The following is a 19,890-nucleotide window of genomic DNA, read 5'->3' on the forward strand; positions in this document are numbered from 1 at the left end:
ATATTTTCTGACTTGTATCAGAGTCAATCCCCAATTCTTGCCAGGCAACTTTTGACAATCTTGTGGCTTTTTGTTTTTATAAGTCCCTGACTCTTTCTCTTCCCCAGAACACTCTTTCGGGGGTTCCTGAATCTTTGTCTCCTGAACTGCAATTCTTAAGACCCCAAATAAACTTCTTATATGCAGTCTCCTGCGTTATTTTTTGTAGGTGTTACTTATTATCTGCAATTTACAGATGATGAAGCCAAGACACAAAGAGGCTAGTAATGAACTCAAGTTCACACAACTGTTCAGAGCCAATCCCTGGGTGCAGCACAATGACCTACAGACTCAGCCTCCAGCTCCTGAGCAGAGCTGATGCACCCTGGACTCCTCCCAGCTGGCCCCAGCCTGCGTTCCCAACACACCCCCAGTCTACCCTCTGCCCACACTGGATTCTCCTTCTTCCATCACCAGACTGTGCACGTCCTCTCACACTCCAGGGCCACAGGCACATGCTGTATTCCTGCCTAAAATTTCCCTCCCACAATTTCTACAAACTGCTCAGGTGCCTGATTCCCTGGGCAGGGAGTTGCCCGGTTCCTTTAGTACTCCTGGCCAGACACCTGCTACAGCGGGGACCACATCTGCGATACTGTAATTTACCTTGGCCCATTAAATCACGAGCTCCTTGAATATGGGATTCATAATAGTTGACGTTTATCAAACACTTACCATGTGCGAATACCACACTAAACACTTCACGAGGATTGTTGTGTTGAAACCTCATCATAATCCCATTAGGCAGGCACTAGATCCATTTTACAGATGAGGAAACTGAGGCTCGGAGGGGTGAAACAATTTTCCCAGCCTTACACAACTGAGAAATGGCAAAGCTGAGGTCTGAGACCCGATCTTGCTGCTGCCAGGGCCCAAGGTATTAATCCCCCTTTATGGTAACTGCTTATTAACACATCAGTGAGGGTCTTCAGAAGGCTGAGGAAGAAGGAAACCTGGGGTCCGATTAGCTCTGCTTGCTCCGCAGGCAGACGTTTTCAGGCTTTTTCCATTTTTCTGTGTGCTTTCACTTTGGTTTTCCTTGAAGAGGGCCACTGCTGACAGCACAGCTTCAGGTCTTGCCTCTGCTGGACCTGGAGAGGTGTGTAGGAGTGGGGGCAGCTTATGAGGGAGTTAAGCTGGGACTGCTGGAGCGTCCTCCCACTTTGATGCTCTTGTAGCTGGAAACCCGGAAGTTCTCAATAAGGCCATCTAACAACTATGATCTCTCCCACTAAGAGACAAATCCTAGCTGATTTCTAGCTTAAGAAAGGACAAGCGACACAAAGAATATCTTGTAAGACAAAGTGGCTAAAACACAGTGTATTTTCTAAGTCAGTTACAGAAGTCAATTATGCCACATCTGCTAAACAAAAGGCACAGGGAGGATCGGAGCTGAAGTGACCATCAGATGTCCAAGTGGAGAATGTCGAGTAGAATATATAAATCCAGAATTCAGAAAGCGCTGTCCGAATATTAGGGCCCTATTCTCACAGAGGTCTTCCGTAGAAAAAGCCTGCCCAATTGTTCTTTCAAAAGAAAATTATGGGAAAAAAAGGTTACGGGTTCTTGGGAGCAGAGTGCTCTATTGTCAAACATCATCCCATGTACACACTCTGGTGTACATGCCTGACATCACACTTTGATTGCCAAGGCATCCATTTCAAAGACATCCATCCTGAATAGACATGTTGCCAGCTATGTAACACAGCTGCTGGCAAAACAACCAGAGAAGGAACCAGATGAAGCTCCCTCTTCCAGAAAGCCCTGGGTAACCCAGATAACTGACTGTGTGATGACACGGCTTCTCAACCTTCCTGTGCCCTAATTCCTGCTCTTATGCTTTAAATTAGCCAGTAAAGAGTGAATCCGTGAAAACCTAGACACCCCACCTTCAAACCCTAATAAAGGCAGAGGCCCAGGTCCATGCACTCTCTCTCTCTCTCTCTCTCTACCCATAACCTCTCTGTGTACTCTCCAGAACTTGTGAATGATAAATCTTGTTCCTCAAATATTGTTGGCGATGTTGGTTTTTGCTGAAGCGTGTCCTGTGATCATAAGAACCACAAGGGCTGGTCCAGCTACAGCGTTGGCCCCTATGGAGGAAATGTCTGTGGGGGCTTGGTGTGAGGAATACAGGCGGAACCAGTGCCTCAGGCACTCCCAGCCTAGAGAGCATCACTATCTGTAGGCTGGAACCGACACAACAACTACCTAAAACCCACCCAGAGCCCAGCGAGAATGTATTAGGCAGGAAGGGCCAGGACCAGGCCCCCACCTTCTCACCCTCTTCAGGGCAGTGGCTTCAAGGAGCTCCTTCCAGGCACCTAACTGACTTGAGTGCAGAGGGCTGGGCAAACAGGAAGTGGATGTCCCCACCCAAAGCAGAAGTGAGTCAGGCTGACAACGTGAGCAAAGAAACAGTGATGAGGGGCACAGGCTCCAACCCACGACGAGACTTCTCAGGATTGAGAAGGGGCAGCAGAAGCATCCCTGCCTGTTCTGAAACTCTAAGATTCTAGGAAGGCAAATACAAGTGAGACATTTCTTCTCTATTTTCACAGAATGAAGCTTTGAAATTAGTAATATCTTGGTGGTATTGAGGACTATTTACCCTTTGAAGGCAGTGTTAACTTCATTTTCGAAGGCCGTGAGTGAGAGAACAAGTGTAATGAGGAAATCAGCCAGGGCTCCAGCAGCAACAGTGGGTTTTCACGCCTTAAGATGATGCTTTTCTCACCAACCTCTCATTGCGATGTTGACTCAAATCCCGGAGCAGGCTCCCATGGATGGACCCTCCATTCCAGAAGCTCTTTGAGGGGGAGAGGGTGTTTGTAGTGGTTTCTGTCATTTAGATCCATTTTATTTTCGTGTGCTCATACAAAACTTCTGAAAGTTTAAATAACTAAACCTGGAGCTTGGGAAACTCTAAATTAGGATAAAGCAGGTGAATAAGTAGGATTTAAGGTAATTAGTGAAGATTTCTTACCTGGCAAATTGATGATGTGCCTCTTGTTCTTGGTCCCAAATGGAAGAGGGCTCAGTTTTTATGTAGATACACTGATCACTGGGCATGAAGCCTTCCTCCAGAACACTGTCAGAGGCTGGGGCAGCCAGAGGACCACTGCCTTTCTCTGCATGGCTCCTTGGTAACATCACAATGCCTTCAACAGAGGAAACCAGAGCCTGTGAATACACAATAAAATAAAGTTCCAAAATCAAACATAAACAATGCATTTATTCAAGAAAGATCTGTCAAGTTTTTTAATTAAGCAGAAAGAAAAGGCCTAAAATTAAAATTTGTAAATGAACACCTCTTTTAATGACAATCAAGGTCAAAAGCCAAACCCATGATCTCACTCTCCAAATCTGGTCTCCTCCCTGTTCAACATCATAATGGAAGTCTTAGCCAATGAAATACAGCAGGAAAAAGAAATAAAAGGCATATAAATTAGAAAGGAAGAACTATACTGTCCCTATATACAGATAACATAAATGTTTGTGTAGAAAACCCAGAGGAATCTACAAAACAAAACACCTCCTGGAACTAATACGTGAGTTTAGCAAAGTTGCAGGATACAAGATCAAAATACAAAAATCAATTATATTTCCATACACTAACAATGAACATGTACAAATAAACTTTTTAAAAAAGAAATTACCATTTATAATAACTATGCCACCAAATTAAATACTTAGATAGAAATCAATACAACATGTATGGGATCTGTATACTGAAAACTATAAAATACTCATGAAAGAAATCAGAGAAGACCTCCATAACAGAGACACATACATGTTTAAGGACTACAAAACTCAAAATAATAATGTCAATTCTCCCAAGCTGAGCCGTAGAACCAAGAAGATTAATAAACTCCAAGTACAAGAAACATGAAAAACATTACACCAAGTTACATCATAATCAAATTGCTTGAAAGCAGTGATAAAGAGAAAACCTTAAAAGAAGCTGGGAGGGGGGATGGGACACATTGCCTAGAAAGAAACAAAGATAAGGGTGATAGTAGATTTCTTATGGGAAACAAAGCAAGTTAGAAGACAGCAGCATAACATCTTTAAACTACTGAAAGAAAAAAACTATCAACTTATAATTCTTTACCCCATAAAAATGCCTTTCAAAAGTGAAAGGCAGGACTTCCCTGGTGGAGCAGTGGTTGAGAGTCCACCTGCCGATGCAGGGGACACGGGTTCGTGCCCCAGTCCAGGAAGATCCCACATGCCACGGAGCGGCTGGGCCCGTGAGCCATGGCGGCTGAGCCTGCGTGTCCGGAGCCTATGCTCCACAACGGGAGAGGCCACAACAGTGAGAGGCCCGTGTACCGCAAAAAAAAAAAAAAAAAAAAATTGAAAGGTAAAGCAAGATTTATACACTACACTGAAAATTACAAAACATTGCTAAAAGAAATTGAAGTTTTAAATAAATGAAAGGGCACCCCCTGTTCATGGATCAGAAAATTCAATACTGCTAAGATGGCAAAACTGAGCCAGGCTGGGACTTGGGATCCTCCACCAGAGTGCTTGCACCTGGACCAACGTCTCCGTGAGCAATAGGATACAAAGAAACTACAAGTGACTAAAAATAACAGCATGCATGGGCAAGCTGGGACAATAATAAGCAATAGGATACAAAAAGGCCACAAACAAACTGCCATTTCTGAGGTGCTGGGAGCAAAAGCAGGGCGCGGTGCATCATCTCTGCACATGGCACCAAGGGGGTGGGCAGACCCCAACGCACAGACCCACCCCCATTTTTACCCCATTTAAGGACCCAAGCAGGTCCTCTCAGGGGGCAGGCAAGGGAACCTGTCTCTTGCTCTTGCTCCCTTGTGCTGTAGCACGAGCCCCAACGAAGCCTTGCCTGAAATTCTCATCTGGCCTCTTGTCGATTTCTATTGATTAAAGAGTCCAAGGGCCCAGGTTGGTAACACTTTTTGGCAACTCTGCTGGGACCTGTGGGGCCTTCTTTTTTTCCTTGCCCCTCTGAGAGAGGATCTGGGCCCATCTGGCATAGCTGATTGCAGCTTCCTTGCAGCTGACACGTGGCCACCTGAACCTTTGCTTCAGTGCGGCAGGGATTGGTAAGTCTGCCTTCGGTTGCCCCAGGGGTGTCACTATCCTCATTCAGGCAGCTTTCCCCTTCTATTTTCCCTGTGTCCATTTTCCCTCTTCTGATCTCTTTCTCTCTCTCTACAACTCCTTGCTCTGTCCTCTCCTACTTCTCTGTCGCATCCTTCTGAGAAGTGAGTGTTGGGCACCTACAGCCTAACTCCTTAGTTGGTGAGGCCATGCTCCCTCTGGCTGGCGCCGGCTCACCCTGACAGGTGACAGAGGTGGGACAGGCTTGCCTCATACCGTGCAGATCTTGGTCCGGTGGGCCTTCCTTGAGGGGAGATTTCTGAGAGTGACAGAGGTTCAATCCTCATACTGTGCAGTGGCTGGAAGCCCAGTCGTCACAAACTTCTCAACTTCTTTTTCCTGGGTTAAAGTCCCAGGTGTGGGTTAGAGTCCCACCAGCACTGGTTTCTGGGTCTGATCACCCTGGTGGGTGGTGGACGGAGTGCCTCCCTCCACTGGCCCTTGTGGAAGAGCACAGCAGACTGGAACTGCCTGAATAGACACACGCAGAGGGGCAGGCTGAAACAGCAGGCTTTCTCTCTTTCTCCTATTTCTTTTTCCTTACTTCATACATCTAAACCCCCAGCCCCCGAGGCCCCTGTTGAGGTGAACTTTACACAACCCCCCAATATTTCTCTTCCTGTGTGCTCAACTGTGGGGAAGGGAGTTCTGAGATCTCCTTTGTCATCTCACCCTTTGGTTTTGTTATGCCGGGTCTTGAGGACTCCATCCAGCTGCAGGATCTCAGTTTGTTAGCCGCCAGATTTATATGTAAACATGGGAAATGCCCCCAAAGATTAAAACTCTTAAAAATTCGGGACAGTTTAAATTAGATGGTTTAAAAGCCATCTTCTTTTGCAACACAGCCTAGCCCCAATATGCCTTGGGTGACCGGAAGAACTGGCCACAGAAGGGATCCCTTAACTTTAGCACCATTTTACAACTGGACCAAAATATTGTAAGCAGTCCCCAAAATGGGGGGAGGTCCCTTACGTGCAGGCCTTTATGAAACTTTATCAAGACCCCGGTTTGAGGGATTCCTGTTGTGTGTGTGGCCTCTATTTCTGTTTTGTCCCCAGAAGATTTAGAGCCAGACTTTCTCACAGATCCCCTTTCAACCGCCAACTAGTCATTGGCACATTGGGCCTCTTTCTCATTGGGCTTCTTCCCCTTCAACATCACCTTCAGTCCCTCGACCCCCACCTTACCCCATTTAGCCAGGAGCCCTGAAACCAGAGCCCCCAGTGCTGTCCCCAATGGGGCCCTGATCAGGTTCAAAATTAGCCCCCACTTTCACACCACAGGGTCTTTACGCCCTCTGGGAAGTAGCTGATGGGAATAGGGAATTACTAGAGTGCATGTCTCCTTCTTGATGAGAGACTTAGGAATCCGTAAGGAGGGGTTTGGCAGGTTCTCATAGAACCCTGACAAGTTTAGGGACAAATTTACCATGCTGGGGTTAATGTTTTCCCTGACATGGCAAGAATTACAGTTATTCTGAACCACTGTTGCCCCCTGGACAAGAAGGAATGTATACTAAGAAAGGCCAGGGAACACACAGACAGCCGAGTGGCCACCAACCCACAGCACCAGATTTATTGAACTGGTGACGCAATCCCACAACAGGACCCCAACTGGGATTGTGAGGATCATGTAGGCCAAGCCAGGATGAGACGTTATATTACTTGTTTATCAGAAGGAATGAAAAGGCATATGGTGAAGCCTGTAAATTATGATAAGGTCCAAGAGATTACACAGGAAAAAGATAAAAACCCAGCAGTCTTCCTGAGTCAGGTGACAGAGGCATTCAGGAAGTACACCAATACAGACCCTGAGTCTGCACAAGGGAGGTCACTATTGGCCATGCATTTTATCACCCAGTCCTCTCCTCATATCAGGAGGAAATTACAAAAGCTTGAAGCTGGGCCCCAAACCCCATTGTCAACCTTGGTAGAGGAGGCCTTCAAGGTCTATAACAACGAGGATATGGCAAGGGAGGCCAACACGGATAGGAGATTAACAAAGAAAACACAGCTCTTAGCTGCTCTGATCCACCCGCCATCTTGAGGGGACACTAGACAGCTGAGAAGACCAGACCAGCAGCCCAGGAACCACCTGGGCAGGAATCAGTGTGCCTTTCTCTGGAAGGAGGGGCACCGGGAAAGGGAATGTCCTGAGCACCCTCCTGTGGGATGGCCAAACAGCAACCCCAGCTGGCCCCAGCTCCTGGCGATAATATCCTTTAAAGCCTGAGGCCCTGAGGGGGATCCAACAGCTGCTCACCAAATTCCTAAAACACAGAGTCATTAGGCCCTGCCAATCCCCTTGTAACACCCCGATCCTCCCTGTTCAGAAGCCTGATGGGGAGTGTCGGTCTGTGCAAGACTTACGAGCAGTGAGCTAGGCAGTCATCCCTGTTCACCCGGTGGTGCCAAGCCCACACACCCTCCTTGCCCGAGTGCCAGCAAGCACTCAGTATTTCTGTGTTGGACCTCAAAGATGCGTTTTTCTGTATTTCTCTACATCCAGGATCTCAATACCATTTTTAAAAAAATTTCTTCTGGAAAGGGAGGAAAGTGTGTGTGTATATATATATATATATATATATATATATATATATATATATATAAAATATTTATTTATTTGGCTGCATCAGGTCTTAGTTGTGGCATTCAGGATCTTCACTGCAGTGCACAGGCTCTAGAGCCTGTGGGCTTAGCTGTCCCGCAGCATGTGGAATCTTAGTTCCCCGACCAGGGATAGAACCCACGTCTCCGGCATTGGAAGGTGGATTCTTAACCACTGCACCACAGGGAAGTCCCTCAATACCTGTTCTGCCTTTGAATGGAGGGACCCTGACCCTCTGGAGGCTACTCAATACACTTGGACAGTGCTTCCGCAGGGTTTTCAGGATAGTCCCCATTTGTTTGGAAACTCGTTAGCAAAAGAATTGAGGGAACTAAGCCTGACAAATGGAACTCTATTACAATATATTGATGATCTGCTAATAAGCAGTGAGACAGAGCAAGTTTCAGCTCAGAATACTGCTAAGGTCCTAATTTTCTGACAAAGGCTCAGATTTCACAACAGTGTTCAGTATTTAGGATTTATTTTGACCCCAGGAGCGCAAGTCCTGGCCATGGATTGAAAGACAGCAATTAGTGCACTACCATCTCCAACCACGAAGAGACAACTCCAAGGCTTTCTCAGGATGGCTGGGTTCTATTGTATCTGGACTCCAAATTATGGCCTTACAGCAAAACCCCTATATGAGGCTCTGAAGGGGGAAGAAAGGGAATAGGGGCCACCAGTAGGCCTTTGAGACTCTGAAGACTGAGTTGAGTAGGACACCAGCATAGGGGCTTCCAACGTCAGACAAACCCTTCACCCTATACTCCATGAGAGGTCAGGGATAGCGCTCGGAGCTCTGACCTGAAAGCTGGGGCCAGAGCAAAGACTGGTGGCTTACTTTTCAGAACAACTGGACTCGGTGGCCCTGGGATGGCCAAACTCCCTGTGAGCAGTAGCAGCCACGGCTCTACTGGTTAATGAGGCTTCCAAGCTCACCCTAGGACAACACTCAGATGTGTTAACCCCTCATCAGGTACAATCTGTGCTAGAAGTCAAAGGACATCACTAGTTGACTGGCGGAAGGTTAACAAGATATCAGGCCCTCCTAATGGAACCCCCGACATTCCCTTAAAGGTGTGCCAAACCCTGAACCCAGCAACTCTGCTTCCAGCGGCCAAGAATGGAGACTTAGAGCATCAGTGTATAGAGACCAGAGAGCAAACTTACTCCAGCAGGCCTGATCTTCTAGATGAGCCTCTTGACAGCCCTGAGGTTGAGTGGTTTACTGATGGGAGCAGTTTTCTAGAAATGGAAACCCGGAAGGTGGGGTATGCCATAGTTAGTCTAGTTGCAGCACGCGGGATCTTCGTTGAGGCATACAGGATCTTTTGTTGTGGCGCACAGGCTTCTCTCTAGTTGTGGCGTGTGGGTTTTTTTTTTTTTCTTCTCTAGTTGTGGCACACAGGCTCCAGGGCATGTGGGCTCTGTAGTTTGCGGCACGTGGGCTCTAGTTGAGGCACACGAGCTCAGTAGTTGTGGTGCGCGGGCTTAGTTGCCCCGCAGCAAGTGGAATCTTAGTTCCCTGACCAGGGATCGAACCCACGTTCCCTGCATTGTACGGCAGATTCTTTACCACTGGACCACCAAGGAAGTCCCGGGTCACAGGTTTAAATGTAAGAGCTCAGACTATAAATTGTTAGAAGAAAATACAGTAAATCTTCATGACCTGGTATAGGCAAAGCATTCTTTTTTTAAAAGCAATATTTATTTATTTATTTGGCTGTGCCAGGTCTTAGTTGCAGCATGCAGGATCTTCCTTGAGGCGTGTGGGATCTTCGTTGCGGCATGCAGGATCTTTAGTTGCAGGATGCGAACTCTTAGTTGCAGTATGTGGGATCTAGTTCCCTGACCAGGGATCAAACCCGGGCCCCCTGCATTGGGAGTGCGGAGTCTTAGCCACTGGACCACCAGGGAAGTCCCAAAGCATTCTTAAATTTAACAACAAAAGCAGAAGCAATAAAAAAGTACTTGGTAAACCGGAGTTCATCAAATTAAAAAATTCTGTGCTTCAAAAGACACCATCAGGAAATGGATAAAAACAAGCCACAGATTTGGAGAACTGCAAATCATATATCTGACGAGACTGGTATTAAAATATATAAAGAACCCTTACAGATCCAAAATAAAACACAAATAACCCAATTTAAAAATGAGCAAAAGGCTTGAATTTCAAGACGTTTCACCAAAGAAGATACACAAATGGCCAGTAAGCATATGAGGAGATGCTTAATGTCACCAGTTATTAGGGAAATACAATTTAAAACCACAGTGAAATACCACTTCACACACAGCAGAATGGCTAAAATAAAAAAGACAACAAGTATTGACAAGGAGGTGGAGAATTTGGAAACTCACACTTTGCTGGTGGAATAGAAAATAGAAGCCATTCAGCAGTTTCTTAACAACCTCATGAGAACTATGCAGAGTCAGTCACTCACCCCTGGGGGAAAGGGGAAGGCTTAAAATCTTACTTCTTGCTCTCCTATCAAAATCAGACACTAAGAAAATGGGTTTCTTTCATGGTGCCAACAAAACAGAACAAACAAACAAAAACCAACACCGTTTACTAACCTGGTCTGCTCTCAGCTGAGTTGAGCCATCCTTATATATCAGAGTTACCACCAGAGCTACTGCCTGTTGGAGCATTTCAATCAGCTGGCTTTTCTCCAAAGCATCCAAATACCTAATATCACAAAAATTGTTTGTGAATGCTTTTGAGTTCCTAGAATTTAGGTAGGTTTCAACCTCATCAGCATCTTCTTCCAATGCTGTAAGTTTACTTGTTTTCTCTGATGAATTATTACATGTGATATGTTTTCTTTTCAGACTCATGCTTTCTTCATTGTTTTCATTATTTATGCTTTCCTTTGGTACGGGTTTTCTCTTATGTTCCATTTTCTGTAGAACTGAAGCCTCTTGGTCACACTGTGGAATTAAACACCGGGAAGAAGCCAATGAGCTGATATTCTTCTGGTTTTGGTCAGTAGACACTTGATCTGTGAGTCTGATACTGGAGGACTGAGACGAGAACTTGATGGAAACTCTTGATGTCTGGCTCGTAAGAGAATTAAGATTCTATAGAAAAATCGAAAATATTTCGCTAGAATATGGATTCGTAAGACAGGTCTAAACCAAAGTAAAATCTGATAAAACTCATCTAAGGTAAAGTGGGAACACAGCTTCACATTAACTATGACCCAACTTTCTAATGAACTATGGAGTGTCTTCCAGAGCAGTGGTTTTTCTCAACCAGGTAGGAGTGCATATCTGCATCCTGGGCTGGAATAGGCAGGAGTTAGTTTAGAAAGTCTCCCACCACAGCCCTGTGCTGGCACCATGCGTGTAACAGGAGATGCTGTGGAGGGGACCGTGCTGCACATGTGCGTAAGAGTGAGGATGAATCACTGACAACTTCCAACCAAAGGCCATTTATAGAGAAAATTAAATCACCACAACTAGTCGATAATATGTTAATCTACCTACTAAAATTTCTTTAAAAATACAGCTCGGCAGCAATCCTCTTCCTGTTTCGATCTAGCAATGTGCAATATTCATTCATCAATTCACAGACTGAGGGGGAAAAAGCATCTCTCCGTTTCATTGTAGGATTCATTTACAATAAAATTTTATTTTTTATGTTTATTTTTCAGATTTTATGATATATTTATGCTATTCTGAACAAACGTATACCAATAATACTTTAAAGATAATTTTGAAAGAAAATGTTTTAACACAGTCACATGATCACAGAAAATTTAAACTTATAGTCATTTTTATTGCAGAGAAATATTATATGCTTTTTAAGAAAAGACTGCCAAACATAAAATTATATCAAAATAAAAATTCTGTGGAGAAGTATACAAGAAAAGGAGTCAAGAAGGAAAAGGAAAATATAAAAATTCAGATTGTTGAAGAACATCCTGCTCATGTATTTTTTAAAGGAATGATTGTAGATATCAAGTTATCAGAGTATAGTATTTAGATATTAGTGGACATATTTTAAACTGTGATATAAGTTTTTTAAATGTCAATATTATTAATCCACCAGAAATCATGTCCTATGAAACTTTTTAAACTTGTGATAAATATTTCAAACGTCAACTTAAAAATATGTCAGGGCTTTTCAAAAGGCTTTTGTGAGAAAGGGAGCAAGACGATTTGAAGACCTCTGCCTTAGGGATCGAAGGAGCACAGTTTGAACACCTTTGGGAGAGAGAATTTCCATTCACTTTCAAAGGGCTGCACAGTCCCTTTTCTGTCAAAGATGCCGCTCCTTCCACTTCAGGGGCAAATAACCATCCCATCAATCCAGGGATTTACTAAGGGAGCTTACATTAGACTAAGTTAGATTTGGATTTGGACACAGGTAGTTTGCTCCAGAGCCCACTCTCTTAACTATTACGCCACCTCCACCACTGCTTCCTATAGAAGGTCTTGGGTAATAACATGACCTCTTCTCATCTCTCTCCCAAGCCCAAACCACGTAACTCACCCATTGCAAATTTTATACCCCTTTCTTTCTGAACTTCTCTTTATTTCCACTACCCCAAAGTTCCAAGCTCTCTTCCCCTAACCTAAAAACTTTCCCCAAAGTCCTTCCCCCACTCTCTATAGGTGAGGATCTTTAGACTGACCATTTCTTAGTCATCTTTTAGACCTCAAGTCAGAGTGTTCATACTTCAGACAAACGTCCCAGATTCCTCTCCCCACCTCCCAGAAAAAGCGGAACGAAACAGCACAAAAACTGGGTTAGCCATCTCCCCTATCGTTCCCAAAGCACTTGGCCCTGTCTCCTATAGTGACACTAATTCACCACGTCATAGAGAAATATTGTGCTTCTCTGTCTTCCTAGTCCCCTCATACAAATTAAACTATCAGCTCCTGGAGAAGAACTCCTTTTGTTTTTTTAACCGTTGCATCCACAGTGCCTAGCATATAGTAGACACTTGATAAGTATTTATTGAATGAATGAAAGTTATCTGTTTGGAATTAGTCATACTTGCAAGGTTTCACCTTTGTTTCCAGTGACTGATTCTTCCCATCTTCAGGTAGTACTGAATACCTAACACTAGATTTGTCCACCACTTCTGCAGCTTTAAAAGACACAGAAAGGAAGCATGAGGGAATAAAGAAATTAAAATCATATAATTAGCTAAACATTGAAAATAGCCTCTATAATCATTTACTCATTATTTACTTAATTAAAACAATGTAGTAAAATTAACAACCGAAATGCATACTACCATTGTAATAAACATTTATGCAAAGTATCTTCAAATCAACTGGAGACAGATCTATGTAATCATGCAGTGTTTATTAAAAAGTAGTACTTGGTATTTGCATTTGAATACTTGATTCTGAAAACCCAAGTTCACCATTTTACAGAAAGCTTGTAAGTATTAAAGGTGAAGAAATTCTTAGACTGAATAATATTGTAATGGAACAATTACAACTTCAGTAAAATATCATTAATACAAACTTCTCATTTAGATTTTGTTTTAATTTTAATAAGTTTGGGCTGGACAGGAAGTGATGGAACCTGGGTTCAACCCCAGGCAACATGACTCAAGTTTTGGCTCGTAACCTCTGGGATGTACGTTCTCTCTATAGCAACGATAACAACGATGAAATGCAAATGGGGGAAATCTTTCACTTACAATAGAGGAAAGTTATACTCAGGATTAATTTAACAAAAAAAGCACAAGGCACTCAATGATGGAAACTTAAAATCTTATAAAATGGCATAAAGCTTGATCTATACAAATGCAAATACATAGCACTGAGATATGAACAAAATATTTAATTCTCCTAAATATAAATTTAATGCAGGGACTTGCCTGGTGGTCCAGTGGCTAAGACTCCACACTCCCAATGCAGGGGGCCTGGGTTCGATCCCTGGTCAGGGAACTAAACCCCACATGCCGCAACTAAGAGTTCGCGTGTCTCAACTAAAGACCCCGCATACCACAACTAAAAGATCCTGCACGCAGCAATGAAGATCCCGTGTGCCACAACTAAGACCCGGCACAGCCAAATAAATATATATATATATATATATATTTTTTTAATTAATGTAATTCTCATCAGAGACCCTACAGGGTTCTTTTAATTGAAAAAAATAATAATTTCAAAGTACATATGAAATATTAAATGTCTGAAAATAGAGAATAAAGGTAAGGGGTTTTTTTGGCTGCACCGTGCAGCATGCGGGATCTTAGTTCCCTGACCAGGGATCGAACCTGTGACCCCTGCATTGGGAATGTGGAGTCTTAGCCACTGGACCACCAGGCAGGACCCAGAAAGGTAAGTTTTTTTAAAAAAATAAAAGAAGACTTGCTTTGCCGTATTATCAGAACATACTATAAAGGCACTGCAATCAAATCCACAAGGTATTTGAATAGGAATAGACAAAAAGATCTCTAAAACAGAGTAGACAATCCAGAAACTGACCCCAGGACTTATGAGAATTTAATATACAACGAAGATGGTATTTTAATGCAGTAGAGAAGGATAGATTAATGAATAGGGATAGTACAACTAGCACCACTTCTGAAAGAAAATAATACATTGGGAAAACTGGGACAAAAAAGACAAAGGGTTAATATTTTTATTATACAAGTTACACTGATCAAAAAAGAAACAATTCAATGGAAAAGTGAGCAAAAGACAGGGAGAGGCAACACACAAAATAGCAAATCCAAAAAGCAAACAAACATTATGTAATACTCAAACTCACTAGTATTCAGGGAAACACAAATTAAATATAATTGGAGATGGAGGAGAAGAGGTAGTCTCACTCATTGCTGGTAAAAATGTGAATGGTTAGGATCTTTTTGGAAAGCACAGTGTCAACACTTATTAAAATTAAAGATACGCACATCACTCTCAGGAGTTGGGAAGAAAAGAACGAACCCAAAGGGAGGAAAGATGGGCCTCTGAGATGCTACCAATGTTCTGTTTCTTGATCTGGGTGAAGGTTATACGGGTGTTCAGTTTGTGAAATTTTGAACTATAATCTTAGGATAGTTGTGCTCTGTGTGTGTGTGTTGTAACCTCAATAAAAACAAAGAGATATAAATATATAAATCATCTAACCAAACCACCTCACTCCTGGCTATCTGTTTCACAGAAATATGTGCAACAGTAAATAGGTTTAAAGCAAAATGTTTATGACAGTATTGCTTTACGGCAAAGGACTGAAAACAAAGGAGATACCAATCATGAGGGCAGTCGATGAATAAATTATGTAACATCCACACCATGAAGCACAGAGCCATTGAAAAGAATGAGCTGTATTAGTTGACTTGAAGATGCAGAGATCTGTGAAAATATGATCCCGTTTTCTAAAACAATAACCAAATCTCCCCATTTATGTACATGAGTATGTTATACCCATACACTGGCACAGGTCTGGTCCCTGGGAGGCTGACCCTGAGACGAAGGCTTGCATTCAGAAAGGTTTTGGGGTAGCGCTCTCAGGATCAACGTCTGTAGGGGAGTGAAGGAGGGAGGACTGGTCCAAGATGCGGCCGCTACAAAGGCCTGCTCTGGACCTGGCATGGTCCTGTATAGTTGTCCCCCACAGGGTCAAGGGAGCTGAGCCTTTATTCCCCAGCACCCACCAGTCATTACCCGGCTGCTCCTGGGAAAATGGTGTGCCCTTGGGCAAAGAAGCTCTTTGCAGCTGAGGCAACCATCGGGAGGGGCTGCGTGGTGAGCAGCAGCTGGGGTGATGAATGGGGGGCTCGGAGCACCCACAGTGTTCACTACAGTCCTGCCTACGGTTCACTACACTGCGCAGCTCAGATATGTTCTGGGAGCAGCTCCTTCGGGACTCTGCTGGGCCTCTTCCTGAGGGAACTTAAAAGGAAGGTTAATGGGGTGAACTGCCTGCCCTTGTCCTGCAGCTGGTCTCAAAGCTGCAAATGCTATTCACCTCCCTCTCCTACCCATTCTGAGGTTCCCCTCACCCTGGCTTGGCACCTCTGCTGGTCTAGGTAGCTTGCCTGATCGTGACCCAAACCCTCATCCCTGAGGGGTGTAAGTCCCTGGTCACCATGCCCTTCTCAGGCCACGGCCACTGCATTTACCAGCAAATTTGGTCAGAGGACCGAGAGGTGGCCAATCACATCACTTGGGTGCCACGTAGATGCTTTCCTGCCCCATTATGTAATGGCAGCCCTGACCTCTGGTGAACAGGAGGTCACCCCTAGCAGGATGGAGAGTACCTCACTTGCTTGCCAGTCTACTGGAGTACAGAACTTGAACGACTGTGCAGCAGCTATAGCTTGAAATCAAACAGTACTCTTCCTTTGTCCCTGGTGGGTTTCCCCTAGGGAGTCAAGACTAAACCTGCAGAACCCAGAGGTATCTGGAGAGAGAAACACAAATTTATTGGGAGGGGCATTGGGAGTGATGGTAAGCAGGGCCACTCCCACTGCCACCTTTTGGCTACCAGAGCCCTTAATTATCTATACTGGGGACACTGCATCCTGCAATGGTCACTGATGTACAGTGTATACTGCAGCCTGGAGGTCACCTGAGCTCAGCCTGCTACCCACCACTCTACCAGTCTGTTGGGCTGGCATTTCTGGGTGTGTGGCTGTGACGGAACCTGTGGGTTCCACGATCATGTGCCCACTGCAGCTCCTTTGCTGTAAAGTGGGTCCCTATATCCAGGGCGATGCTATGCAGGATTCTGCGTCAGTGGGTCAAAGGCTCTGTGAGCCTTGTATTACGGAGCTCACTGAGGCCCTGCGTATGGGAAAGGCAAACCCGTGCCTGGAATACGTGTGGATTCGAGTCAAGACGAATAACGGCACCTTGGGGGCACAAGGGGTCCAGTATTGCCAACTAGCCCCCAAGTGACTGTTCTCAAAGTTCAGTACTATTGGGGACCCAGAGTTCAGTGTGTCATTGGAAATTCAACAGAGGCAACGGCGAGATCGGCCCTGGTGAGTGGGAGCGCCATGCTGTTGGGCACACGCATAGCCTCTGCCCCAGCCCCATGGTCACTCCAGTAAAGAGCCCAAGTTGCCCATACAGGGACAATAGATGACAGAGGCTGGTGGACGTCACCTGGCCAGGTCATTCCAGTTTTGTTCCTTCCTTCGACACTGCCGCAGGGAGATGCTCCCTGCGTCTGCTATTATTGTAATCCTCAGTTTTCTTTACTTCTTGTCAGCTAATCCCATTACTAGTTAATAATGCTTTAAACTTTCCCTGTTCCAATGACTATAGGGTTTCTGTTCCCTGACCAGCCCGTCTCATCCACTCCCGTAACAGGCCCTGGTACCTCTTGGCCAGGTTATGTAGTGACTTAATGGCCAAAAGAGGAGGTGGCATTTCCTGAGGGAGGATGTGTTATTTCTCAAGATAGAACCCTCTTGCACTGTCTTTAAGCTGGGGGACTGGCGGGTAGAGAGAAGGGGGCTGGCCTTTAACGGAGAGGAGTAGCTACTTCTGCAGGTCCCAGAGGTACCTGGGATTCAAACTTGAATGCACCAATCGAGACGTCCCCATCCTGCATCTCAGGGTCAGGTCCCTCTTCCTGGTCAAGGCCCTGACCTTGAGGTAGAACACCCGCCAGGGCTGAGCATCCAACGTCCTCTGGAGCTCTACCAGCCATACTAGGCTGGGGCGGGGGGGGGGGGGGGGGGGGGGGGGGGGGGGGCGGGGGGGGGGGCTGTGACTGCAGGTGGTCTCTTCACAGGCTAGCAGGTGAGCCCTCTGGCTATCGTTTACCCTTTAATTGCTAATTAACCACGCTTGGCCTTTGTCTTTTTCCGAAGGACCCAGCCACAGCCAGCAATGCCATTCTCTTCCATGGTCCTATTCTCTTCAAATACATAGCACTGCCAGCAGCTTGCACAGCTGCTTGCACTGGTATGCCAGACCAGCCACCCCCAGTAAAAGCTTTAACTGCACCGCTGCCATCCGTATTTCACCTACAACTTGTGATGAAGTCATCAGTGCCAGCCCACCTAAGGGTGACCAAATTCCAAAATGCCATGTCTGCTTTCTCAGACCACTACTGGCACCCACTGCCTAGATCAAGTTCCCTGGGGACCAGACTGAGCTTTTCCTGCAAACGTCTACTTGGGGACGCTCTTGGGGAGCAGAAGGACTGAGGGAGTGGAAGCTCAAATGTGATACAGTTGCAACAAAGCCCTCAGCCAATCCCATCCAAGGAGGCGGAGGTCTGGGTGGCACAACATAGCCACACACACACAAGCTATAATTACTATCATGAGAACAAAAACATAGAAGGCATACGCTAAGTTGTTAACACAGGGAAGCAATAAGGGGAGATGTTTCAACAAAGAAAAAGCCTGAACTAAGAAAACAATGTACATATAAACCCTTTCACTGTGTGTGTGTGTGTGAATATGCAAAAAATAAATAAATAAATTTTTTTAAAAATAAATTTATTTATTTTTGGCTGCTTTGGATCTCCATTGCTGCGTGTGGGCTTTCTCTAGTTGCAGCGAGTGGGGGCTACTCTTTGTTGCAGTGCACGGGCTTCTCACTGTGGTGGCTTCTCCTGTTGTGGAGCACAGGCTCCAGGCATGCGGGCTTCAGTAGTTGTGGCACACGGGCTCAGTAGTTGTGGCTCGCGGGCTCTAGAGCGCAGGCTCAGTAGTTGCAGCACACGGGTTTAGTTGCTGTGCGGCATGTGGGATCTTCCCAGACCAGGGTTTGAACCCATGTCCCCTGCATTGGCAGGTGGATTCTTAACCACTGCGCCACCAGAGAAGTCCCCCACCCCAAATTTTTTTTTAATGTGGGATTATGGACTTTATTTTTCTGTTTAAAAAGAAAAAAACTTTTTCTGAAGTAGTACACAAAAAGACCCCCCAAAATGTTGAGGAAAATACAACATAAATAATGAAATAGTAAAGTCCTTCATATATGTTTTACATGTCTGTATGAAGCTCTTAGAAATCGGTAAGAGCTGAATTCACAGATCAACCCACCTGTGGCAGCATCAAAGATGAGACCACCTTTGCCTGCCTTCAAAAAGCTCAAAACATACCAAGAGTTAAAGCATTATGCAAATAACCCAAAACTACATCACAGGCAATTCTCTAAACTGAGTTGCCAATGAATCAAATGCAGTTTACTTCCAATAAGGCATTCTGGTAATGAAGTATCATTTGAGCAGAAATTTGTAAAATGCTACGATTTCACCACTCAGAGTCATGTACGAAGGAGAGAAAGAAAAGGTAGGCAGAGGATGAAGTCAGGAAACGACGCGTGTTTGGAAGTTAAGAGTCAAATCTGAACGGGAACTAATCCCTTATTGGTCGCATCATTTGCAAACATTTTCTCCCATTCTGTGGGTTGTCTTTTTGTTTTGTTTGTGGCTTCCTTTGCTGTGCAAAAGCTCCTGAGTTTAATTAGGTCCCATTTGTTTATTTTTATTTTTATTTCCATTACTCTGGGAGAAGGATCAGAAAAGATATTGCCATAGTTTATGTCAGAGTGCCCTGCCTATGTTTTCCTTTAAGTTTTATAGTATCTAGTCTTACATTTAGGTCTTTATTCCACTTTGAGTTTATTTTTGTGTATGGTGTTAAAGAATATTCTAGTTCCATCCTTTTACATGTAGCTGTCCAGTTTTCCCAGCACCATCTACTGAAGAGACTATCTTTCCTCCATTGTATAGTCTTGCCTCCTCTGTCATAGATTAATTGACCACAGGCACATGGGTTTATTTCTGGGCCTTCTATCCTGTTCCTTTCATCTATATTTCTGTGTTTGTGCCAGTACCATACTGTTTTGATGATTGTAGCTCTGTAGCATAGTCCGAAGTCAGGGAGCCTGATTCCTCCAGCTGAGTTTTTCTTTCTCAAGATTGCTTTGGCTATTCAGGGTCTTTTGTGTCTCCATACAAATGTTAAGATTTTTTTATCTAGTTCTGTGAAAAATGCCATTGGCAATTTGACAGGGATTGCACTGAGTCTGTAGATTGCCTTGGGTACCAGGGGGGAAGGGTGGTGGGGGGAAAAATAGTTTGGGAGTTTGGGATTGACATGTACACACTGCTGTATTTAAAATAGATAACCAAAAAGGACATGCTGTTAAATT

General features: G+C 44.6%; 1 protein-coding gene across 2 annotated transcripts in view; it reads right to left on the reverse strand.

The window, feature by feature from the left end:
- POLN (DNA polymerase nu) overlaps positions 1 to 19,890 on the reverse strand; it is a 172,843-nt gene that overhangs the window by 133,188 nt on the left and 19,765 nt on the right. For both annotated transcript variants that reach the window (XM_033856528.2, XM_073804755.1), the window contains 3 exons: positions 12,814 to 12,893; positions 10,372 to 10,875; positions 3,026 to 3,222 (listed from right to left, as the gene is read on the reverse strand). In XM_033856528.2, the coding sequence (XP_033712419.1) occupies positions 3,026 to 3,222; positions 10,372 to 10,875; positions 12,814 to 12,893 (781 nt within the window). The remainder of the gene's footprint in view (positions 1 to 3,025; positions 3,223 to 10,371; positions 10,876 to 12,813; positions 12,894 to 19,890) is intronic.

Source organism: Tursiops truncatus, chromosome 5, assembly GCF_011762595.2.
Source record: "Tursiops truncatus isolate mTurTru1 chromosome 5, mTurTru1.mat.Y, whole genome shotgun sequence".
In the NCBI taxonomy this organism is placed as follows: Eukaryota; Metazoa; Chordata; class Mammalia; order Artiodactyla; family Delphinidae; genus Tursiops; species Tursiops truncatus.